Source organism: Oncorhynchus tshawytscha, linkage group LG03 (assembly GCF_018296145.1).
Source record: "Oncorhynchus tshawytscha isolate Ot180627B linkage group LG03, Otsh_v2.0, whole genome shotgun sequence".
NCBI classification, from domain to species: Eukaryota; Metazoa; Chordata; class Actinopteri; order Salmoniformes; family Salmonidae; genus Oncorhynchus; species Oncorhynchus tshawytscha.
Window position 1 is genome coordinate 4,081,752 of NC_056431.1, and position 10,197 is coordinate 4,091,948.

General features: G+C 49.8%; 1 protein-coding gene across 3 annotated transcripts in view; it reads right to left on the minus strand.

Moving 5' to 3' along the window:
- Positions 1-1,723: 1,723 nt before the first annotated feature.
- LOC112240948 (CUGBP Elav-like family member 3) overlaps positions 1,724-10,197 on the minus strand; it is a 71,089-nt gene continuing 62,615 nt past the window's right edge. For 2 of the 3 annotated variants that reach the window (XM_042307870.1, XM_042307861.1), the window contains exons 10-15: positions 9,156-9,221; positions 7,356-7,460; positions 7,064-7,207; positions 6,616-6,759; positions 5,788-5,878; positions 1,724-2,827 (exon numbers count right to left, since the gene is read on the minus strand). In XM_042307870.1, the coding sequence (XP_042163804.1) occupies positions 6,632-6,759; positions 7,064-7,207; positions 7,356-7,460; positions 9,156-9,221 (443 nt within the window). In that variant the 3' untranslated portion in view covers positions 1,724-2,827; positions 5,788-5,878; positions 6,616-6,631. The remainder of the gene's footprint in view (positions 2,828-5,787; positions 5,879-6,615; positions 6,760-7,063; positions 7,208-7,355; positions 7,461-9,155; positions 9,222-10,197) is intronic. The other variant, XM_042307865.1, reaches the window with a different exon arrangement.

Consider the following 10,197-nt stretch of genomic DNA (forward strand, 5'->3'; position numbering starts at 1 on the left):
CCTCTCTCTCTCGCACTCTCCTCTCCCCCTCTCTCTCTCCTCTCCCCCTCTCTCTCTCCCCCTCCACCTCTCTCTCTCGCACTCTCCTCTCCCCCTCTCTCTCTCCTCTCCCCCTCTCTCTCTCCCCTCCACCACCTCTCTCTCTCCCCTCCTCCCCCTCTCCCCCTCTCCCCCTCTCTCCCCCCCTCCACCTCTCTCTCTCCCCCTCTCCTCTCCCCCTCTCTCTCCCCCCTCCACCTCTCTCTCTCACACTCTCCTCTCCCCCTCTCTCTCTCCCTCCCCTCTCTCTCTCCCCCTCCACCTCTCTCTCTCCCTCTCCCCCTCCTCTCCCCCCCTCCACCTCTCTCTCTCTCTCCCCTCTCTCTCTCCTCTCCTCTCCCCTCTCTCTCTCCCCCTCCACCTCTCTCTCGCCTCTCCCCTCTCTCTCTCCTCTCCCCCTCTCTCTCTCCCCCTCCACCTCTCTCTCTCGCACTCTCCTCTCCCCCTCTCTCTCTCCTCTCCACCTCTCTCTCTCCTCTCCCCCTCTCTCTCTCCTCTCCCCCTCTCTCTCTCCTCTCCCCCTCTTTCTCTCCTCTCCCCCTCTCTCTCTCCTCTCCCCCTCTCTCTCCTCTCCCTCTCTCTCTCTCCTCTCCCCCTCTCTCTCTCCTCTCCCCCTCTCTCTCTCCTCTCCCTCTCTCTCCTCTCCCCCTCTCTCTCCTCTCCACCTCTCTCTCTCCTCTCCCCCTCTCTCTCCTCTCCCTCTCTCTCTCTCTCCTCTCCCCCTCTCTCTCTCTCCTCTCCCCTCTCTCTCTCCTCTCCACCTCTCTCTCTCCTCTCCCCCTCTCTCTCTCCTCTCCCTCTCTCTCTCTCCTCTCCCCCTCTCTCTTTCGCACTCTCCTCTCTCCCTCTCTCTCTCCCCCTCCCCCACTCTCTCTCCCCCTCCACCTCTCTCTCTCGCACTCTCCTCTCCCCCTCTCTCTCTCCCCCCTCCACCTCTCTCTCTCGCACTCTCCTCTCCCTCTCTCTCTCTCCTCTCCCCCTCTCTCTCTCCCCCTCCACCTCTCTCTCTCGCACTCTCCTCTCCCCCTCTCTCTCTCCTCTCCCCCTCTCTCTCTCCCCCTCCACCTCTCTCTCTCGCACTCTCCTCTCCCCCTCTCTCTCTCCTCTCCACCTCTCTCATCTCCCCCTCTCTCTCTCCTCTCCCCTCTCTCTCTCCTCTCCCCCTCTCTCTCTCCTCTCCACCTCTCTCTCTCCTCTCCCCCTCTCTCTCTCCTCTCCCCCTCTCTCTCTCCTCCTCCCCCTCTCTCTCCTCTCCCCCTCTCTCTCCTCTCCCTCTCTCTCTCTCCTCTCCCCCCCTCTCTCTCCTCTCCCCCTCTCTCTCTCCTCTCCACCTCTCTCTCTCCTCTCCCCCTCTCTCTCTCCTCTCCCTCTCTCTCTCTCCTCTCCACCTCTCTCTCCTCTCCCCCTCTCTCTCTCCTCTCCCCCTCTCTCTCTCCTCTCCCCCTCTCTCTCTCCTCTCCTCTCTCTCTCCCCCTCTCTCTCCTCTCCCCCTCTCTCTCTCCTCTCCACCTCTCTCTGTCCTCTCCCCCTCTCTCTCTCCTCTCCCCCTCTCTCTCTCCTCTCCCTCTCTCTCTCCTCTCCCCCTCTTTCTCTCCTCTCCACCTCTCTCTCTCTTCTCCCCCTCTCTCTCTCCTCTCCCTCTCTCTCTCTCTTACACAAACACACAATAAATAAAACATATTTGATGTATAATACTTTTTATTTTAACTTAAAAAGAGATTGGATCAAAAACAGACTCAATAAATAAGAAATAAATATCATTGTTGTAATAATTCATTCATAATTATAATTACTCTGACAGAGTCTGACAGAAACAGACCCTTTTTTGCTCTAAAAAATTCTAAAATCAGAAACTGGTAACCCCTTTAAACCCTTCATCATTTCTCTCTATTAACAAAAATAATTGATAAATTAGTCAATAAATAAAAAATTGTTCAAATATTAAAACCTCTCAGAAAAGGTGCAGTCCCTCCCACCCACATTTATCCTAAAATCTAAGTAGAAATTGAAAATATGTTTGATTCTCCCCTTTCTTTATTTCTAATACAATATCCCCTAACGAAGATAATAATAATAATAACAATAATAATAATAATATTGTGTCATTTTTCAGTGATTTATCTAAAGTACTCTCTTTTTGCATTTTTTTGTAATTTTCTAAATGTTACTCTTCTTAAACTAAATTATTTACAGGCCATAAGGATCTCTCTCCAAAGTTTCTCTAAATTACTCATTTTTGTCTCAATATTTTTTCCTTGTTTTCCTTTTTTTATTACGAAATGGAGGCCTTCCTATTTGTATCATGTTATACACATGTAATAGCCATGTAATATGACATGTTATGGTCCAAAGAAGTGATATATCACCATTATTCATCATCTCATCATTGACTTTAGTAAGTACTTCCTGGGTCGTGTATGTGTGTGATCTTCACTGCCCTACACACTCCAGACAAACTCCTCACAAACCATTTTCAACTGAGTCCAGTTCAATGGGTACGATTACTGACATATATGTATTTGAAAGTATGTGAGTGTTTGTGTGTGTGAGGACTATAATATGTACATTGGTCAATATCTGTGCCTTGGTCCTTTTAGAGTGCAATGTGTGTGTGTGTGTGTGTGTGTGTGTGTGTGTGTGTGTGTGTGTGTGTGTGTGTGTGTGTGTGTGTGTGTGTGTGTGTGTGTGTGTGTGTGTGTGTGTGTGTGTGTGCTGTTCCCCGTCGCTCAAAAGAAAGGTAGTAGGTCTGAGGGCGCAATGCACGCTGGGATTCCACCATGGCCAGAGTCTGAGAGAGAGCGAGAGAGAGAGAGAGAGAGAGAGAGAGAGAGAGAGAGGGAGGGGGATAGAGCGAGAGAGGGAGAGAGAGAGAGAGAGAGAGAGAGAGACAGAGAGAGAGCTTGTTAGGACATGGATATAGTCTTGTGGTTAACCTCTACTATAATCCTCTATATATCAGAGAACAAAGAGATAACAGTATAGAAACAATTCATCCCCCATGTGGATGACATTTCCAACAAAAAATCTATTACCAGAAACCATTTGCACAAAACAGTTTACCTCTACTAAGTCTGCATCATTGGTTACTATAGTAAACCTCTGTGTTTTTCAACAGGGATAACGTCATGGTGCTTTTACACATAGACATACAGAGTGTCCAGGGCATGCAACTCAACACAGTGAAATATCCATGAATGTTGTTGTCGTCATTTGGGAGGCCTTTTGCCTTTTCTGTAATTGTATGTATGTCTGTGTGTTTGTGTGTGTGTGTGTCCGTGCACGCACACGTTGTACTTGTGTCTAAGATCACGGCAAGCAAAGGTTCCCAACATGCATCACTCTCTGGCAGTTGCAGTATAGAAATTCTGGGTAACAGTCTCCCTTAGTCCACAAGTAGCTTAGAATTCTGTGTGGTAGCTTCTCTTATAAATTTGTAAATTAAAGCAATTACAATGCATTTTTGTCATTTGTTGTCTTTTAATGTTATTATTAGATTATTCAGATAAACTGATCTAAGGTCAGTTTTGTGTTTTCTCCCATATGGTTAACGTTTTGATTTGGGGCAGGTTAGCTGATCCTAGATCTGGCTCTATGGGTAACCTCTACCCATACCAAGACACAATTTTTCCCCCATGTTATTAATTCTCCCAGAATTCCTATAGTTTAAGTCTGTTCTCCAATCGACAAGAGGCAATGTTTAACACCATAACAACCACAAACCATTACCTCAAGACACCGGCCAGGGGGGTGAGAGAAGGGGAGAGAGAAAGGAAGCAAGAGAGAGAAAGAAGGAGAAAGAAAGATGGGAGGGGAGAAAAGGAGAGATGGAGTGATAGATGGAGTGATAGAGAGATATAAAACAGGAGGGGGAAATAGACTGGTAGAAAAGAAGGGGAAATAGACACCAATCAGAAAGTCAGGCCAGTCCACAGTCTTACCAATCAGAAGTCAAGGACACACAGCCTACCAATCAGAATCCAGATCAGCAGAGTTTAGTGTCATCAGAGGTCCACAGTCCAGTGCTGCATCTGAATAGTCTGAAGTAACTTCCTCTCCCTGTCTCTTTCCTCTCTACGCTCATCTGCTCATCTTCCAACATATTGTTTTCACCTATAATTTGGTTTCAGTGCAGATGAAGGAAATGTGACCGGGTGATGAAGGCTCTTTAAACTATGAGATGGACTTGGACTTATCCTAGGAATGTGTGCTGTTTATTGGGAGTTCCTTGCTTAGCTTACACATGCTAAATCATTTCACACATTTTCCTTACAAAGAGGTTACCCACCTCTATATCCACATAGGCTATGATCAGCACCAAATGCAGATGGCTGGGCTGGACTAGGCTGGGCTGGACATCGCTGGGCTGGGCTGGACTGAGCTGGGCTAGCCTACTGGGCTGGAGGCTGGGCTGGACTAGGCTGGCTGGGCTGGGCTGGACTAGGCTGGGCTGGACTGGAGGCTGGGCTGGACTAGGCTGGGCTGGACTAGGGCTGGGCTGGACTGGACTGGAGGCTGGGCTGGACTAGGCTGGGACTGGAGTTCTAGGCTGGGCTGGACTGGAGACTGGGCTGGACTAGGCTGGGCTGGACTAGGCTGGGCTGGACTAGGCTGGGATAGTTCTAGGCTGGGCTGGACTAGACTGGGCTGGACTAGGCTGGGCTGGACTAGGCTGGGCTGGACTAGGCTGGGCTGGACTAGACTGGGCTGGACTAGGCTGGGATAGTTCTAGGCTGGGCTGGACTAGACTGGGCTGGACTAGGCTGGGCTGGACTAGGCTGGGCTGGACTAGACTGGGCTGGACTAGGCTGGGCTGGACTAGGCTGGGCTGGACTAGGCTGGGATAGTTCTAGGCTGGGCTGGACTAGACTGGGCTGGACTAGGCTGGGCTGGACTAGGCTGGGCTGGACTAGGCTGGGCTGGACTAGGCTGGGCTGGACTAGGCTGGGCTGGACTAGGCTGGGCTGGACTAGACTGGGCTGGACTAGGCTGGGCTGGACTAGGCTGGGCTGGACTAGGCTGGGCTGGACTGGGATAGTTCTAGTCTAGACTGGGATAGTTTACGGCGTAAATCTGTACTTTAAACCCAACAACACATGAAGGGGCTCCATTACCTGTTACCCCATTACACACTGAATGGCCTGGTTAGAGACTGTAGGAAAACATTCAGAAACCTACTGTAACCACACAGTTAACTTTAGACACACACACACACGCACGCACGCACGCACGCACGCACGCACGCAAACACACACACACACACACACACACACACACACACACACACACACACACACACACACACACACACACACACACACAGCCCCCTTGCCGACCTCAGTCTAGCCCAAATATACAGTAGCACTATAATGGTAATGACACCAAACAGAACACTACAGAAACTGATCAAAAACTAAACTGCGGAAAAACAACGACCATTAATACAGTTTTTATCCAAATATCCAATACAATTATCCATCAGTCAATGCGGATATTCAATCGAATCAATTGATACTTAATTTATCAGATCCCAGTTATTGACAGTTATTGATCAGTATGTGCACAGGTCAATACAAAATAAAGTCACAATGCACCAAACACAGTCTGTGGTCACCACAGCAACAGGGCATGCAGGTCAGTGCATGGCCGGTTGCTCGGGGCGACGGAACAAACAAACAAATCGCCAAGGGCAACCAGCACAGGCAATCCACCTCCACAGCAACCCAGACACAGGCCAACCAATCAACTTACAACACGTGAGAGGAAGGGGGGTCGGGGCTTTATCGGTCGCTAGGTAACCATAGTGATGGGATCCCCGCGAATTATGATTGGACGGGAGGATCTCAGGTGAGGTATGTTGTTGTTTCAGGAAAAGATTAAAAAACATCAGAAAATAAAAATAAATAAAAAGTTGGATAACAATATTTCAATAATTTAGTTTTAATTTGGCTACAATATCTCTAAATGATTAAACTACCTACAAAGCATTTTTTGTTATTTCATGTGTTTAATATTCTTTACCACATATGCACTGCTTATTTAAGATCCCGCCCACTCTAGTCATATAGCCCTTTCACCAATCAGCATTTTAGAAAGCTGTGACTGACAGCAGCTTGCATAAACTCCATTGTCATTCTTTCCTGTTTCCTCCCCAAACCCAAATATCCCTCCTCCTTCCCATCACTTCTCTCTTCCACGCCTCCCCGACCTCACTCCTACCCTCCTCTCTCCTCTCCGCCTCTCTCCTTCCTCCTACCCTCCTTTCTCCTCTCTTCTACCCTCCTCTCTTTTACCCTCCTCTCTCCTTCCTCCTACCCTCCTCTCTCCTGCCTCCTACCCTCCTCTCTCCTCTCTTCTACCCTCCTCTCTTCTACCCTCCTCTCTCCTTCCTCCTACCCTCCTCTCTCCTACCCTCCCTTCTCGTCCCTCCTTTCTCCTCCCTCCTACCCTCCTCCCCTCCACCCCCCCTCCTCTCTTCTACCCGCCAGTCTCCTCTTTTATTGCCTCCCATTCCTCCATCCCTCTATCCACACATTATTTCTCCTCCCTCTCTCTTTCCCAGCCCCTATCCCTTCTCACCTCTCTCCTCTCTCCTTCAGTAGGGGCGGTTGGCATCTTTAGGTCGTTTCAGCTGCACCTTGAGTCTCTTCATGCCGATCTGGAACCCATTCATAGCCTGGATGGCAGTCTGGGCACTGGATGGGTTGTCAAAACTCACAAAACCTGGGGAGGGAGGAACGAGAGAGGAAGAGGGAACAGAGAGAGAAACATTCTGAAATGTAATATAACATGTATAATCACATTGCTTAGTTGCAACAGACAGAGATACAGTCATACAGTATGCTACCAGCAACTGTGAGTTATGATCATCATGTATCATAGCAACAGGTGGAATTGCAATTCTCTCTTATCTCCCTCCATTTCTCCTCCGTTCCTCCTTTCTTTCCATTTCTCCTGATACTCACTATTCACCCATCCCTGCCTCTCTCCTATGTCTCCCCCTCCAATCCCTCTCTCTCTGTCTTACCGAAGCACTTGCTCTGGTTGGTGGCGCGGTCTACAAAGACTTTAGCTGAGATGACGTTTCCAAAGGGCAGAAACATCTGGAGCATCTCACTGTCACTGAACTCCTGAGGCAGGTGGTAGATAAAGATATTACAACCCTCCGGCCCTAGGGGAGGAACACACACGTTAGGGTCTGCGACGGAGAGACACACTTACACAAATATTCATGAGGATCTGTGATTCACACGCACACTAATCTGAGACACACACACACACACAACAGGTGCTGTCTGAGAGACAGGAAGTGACATCACCTTCTCGCTGCTGCTGTTGCTGGGGCTGCTGGTGTTGCTGGGCAACCAGGGTAGGTTGCTGTGGAAAATGCTGGCCGACCAATCCATAGGCAGCAGGGTACGCCGCTGTGATGAGAGAGAGAGTGACATCAGATGATGAAACACTGGTTGGAGGTCCAAGACACCCCTAACCACAGATCTAGGATCAGATTACCCTACATGTCCTCAATGGCAGAGATGGTAGGGAGGAACACACCTCTGACCCTGTACCCCAGGGATCATCAACTAGATTCACCTCTGACCTTGTGCCATAGGGATCATCAACTAGATTCACCTCTGACCCTGTACCACAGGGATCATCAACTAGATTCACCTCTGACCCTGTACCACAGGGATCATCAACTAGATTCCCCTCTGACCCTGTACCACAGGGATCATCAACTAGATTCACCTCTGACCTTGTGCCATAGGGATCATCAACTAGATTCACCTCTGACCCTGTACCACAGGGATCATCAACTAGATTCACCTCTGACCCTGTACCACAGGGATCATCAACTAGATTCCCCTCTGACCCTGTACCACAGGGATCATCAACTAGATTCACCTCTGACCCTGTACCACAGGGATCATCAACTAGATTCACCTCTGACCCTGTACCATAGGGATCACCAACTAGATTCACCTCTGACCCTGTACCACAGGGATCATCAACTAGATTCACCTCTGACCCTGTACCACAGGGATCATCAACTAGATTCAACTCTGACCCTGTACCACAGGGATCATCAACTAGATTCATCTCTGACCCTGTACCACAGGGATCATCAACTAGATTCACCTCTGACCCTGTACCACAGGGATCATCAACTAGATTCACCTCTGACCCTGTACCACAGGGATCATCAACTAGATTCATCTCTGATCCTGTACAACAGGGATCATTAACTAGATTCACCTCTGATCCTGTACCACAGGGATCATCAACTAGATTTACCTCTGACCCTGTACCACAGGGATCATCAACTAGATTCACCTCTGACCTTGTACCACAGGGATCATCAACTAGATTCATATCTGACCCTGTACCACAGGGATCATCAACTAGATTCACCTCTGACCTTGTACCACAGGGATCATCAACTAGATTCATATCTGACCCTGTACCACAGGGATCATCAACTAGATTCATCTCTGACCCTGTACCACAGGGATCATAAACTAGATTAATATCTGACCCTGTACCACAGGGATCATCAACCAGATTAATATCTGACCCTGTACCACAGGGATCATCAACTAGATTAATATCTGACCCTGTACCACAGGGATCATCAACTAGATTAATATCTGACCCTGTACCACAGGGATCATCAACTAGATTAATATCTGACCCTGTACCACAGGGATCATCAACCAGATTCAGCCGCAGGCTGATTTTTTTCTTGAGTTCATGGTCAGGGGGCCGGAACATAATTACAAGTCATTTGTATACTCTAAATTGACCACAAGAATCCCAATATAACGTTTGACTAAAACATAATAATGCTTACATTTGTATACCATCACATATATATCTCTACTATGCATTGGAAATCATGTTGAAAAAAATATCAAAAATGAAAATCACTTGCTGGTGTTTTTGGTCTTTTATCTCCTAAAATGTGAGTGGCCAAATAAAATCACTGCTGGGGAACCCTGCTGTACCAGTTAATTACTGTCCTACTCTGAGAGCATTGAGGACTCCATTCTGACAATGCAAAATGAACCCAGTCACTATAAGTGTCATAGGAGCTGGTAGTGTGTGTGACTGTGGCCCACCTGTGTAGTGCTGCATGCCTGCATACGCCTGCTGGAGAGGATCTAGAGATAATGCTGGACTCTGGGCTGCAGGGAGAGAGGGAAGCAGGGAAGGAGGGAGAGAGGGAGGGAGGCAGGGAGGGAGGGAGGGAGGCAGGGAGGGAGGGAGGCAGGGAAGGAGGGAGGCAGGGAGGCAGGGAGGCAGGGAGGCAGGGAGGCAGGGAGATAAGTAGGGAGGGAAGCAGGAATGCAGGGAGGGAGGGAGGGATGGAGGGAGGGAGATAAGTAGGGAGGGAAGCAGGAATACAGGGAGGGAGGGAGCGAGGGAGAGAGAGGAAGGGAGGGAGGGAGATAAGTAGGGAGGGAAGCAGGAATGCAGGGAGGGAGGGAGGGAGGGAGGGAGATAAGTAGGGAAGGAAGCAGGAATGCAGGGAGGGAGGGAGGGAGAGAGAGAGGGAGAGAGGAAGGGAGATAAGTAGGGAGGGAAGCAGGAATGCAGGGAGGGAGGGAGGGAGGGAGAGAGAGAGGAAGGGAGATAAGTAGGAAGGGAGAGAGGGAGGGAGGGAAGCAGGAATGCAGTGAGGGAGGGAGGGAGAGAGGGAGGGAGGGAGAGAGTGAAGGAAGCAGGAAACCAGGGAGGGAGGGAGGGAGGGAGGGAGGGAGGGAGGGAGGGAGGGAGGGAGGGAGGGAGGGAGGGAGGGAGGCAGGGAGATAAGTAGGGAGGAAGCAGGAATGCAGGGAGGGAGGGAGGGAGGGAGGGAGGGAGGGAGGGAGGGAGGGAGGGAGGGAGAGATAAGTAGGGAGGGAAGCAGGAATGCAGGGAGGGAGGGAGGGAGGGAGGGAGAGAGAGGAGAGAGGAAGGGAGATAAGTAGGGAGGGAAGCAGGAATGCAGGGAGGGAGGGAGGGAGAGAGGGAGAGAGAGAGGAAGGAGATAAGTAGGGAGGGAGAGAGGGAGGGAGGGAAGCAGGAATGCAGTGAGGGAGGGTGGGAGAGAGGGAGGGAGGGAGTAAAGGAAGCAGGAAACCAGGGAGGGAGAGAGGGAGGGAGGGAGGGAGGGAGTAG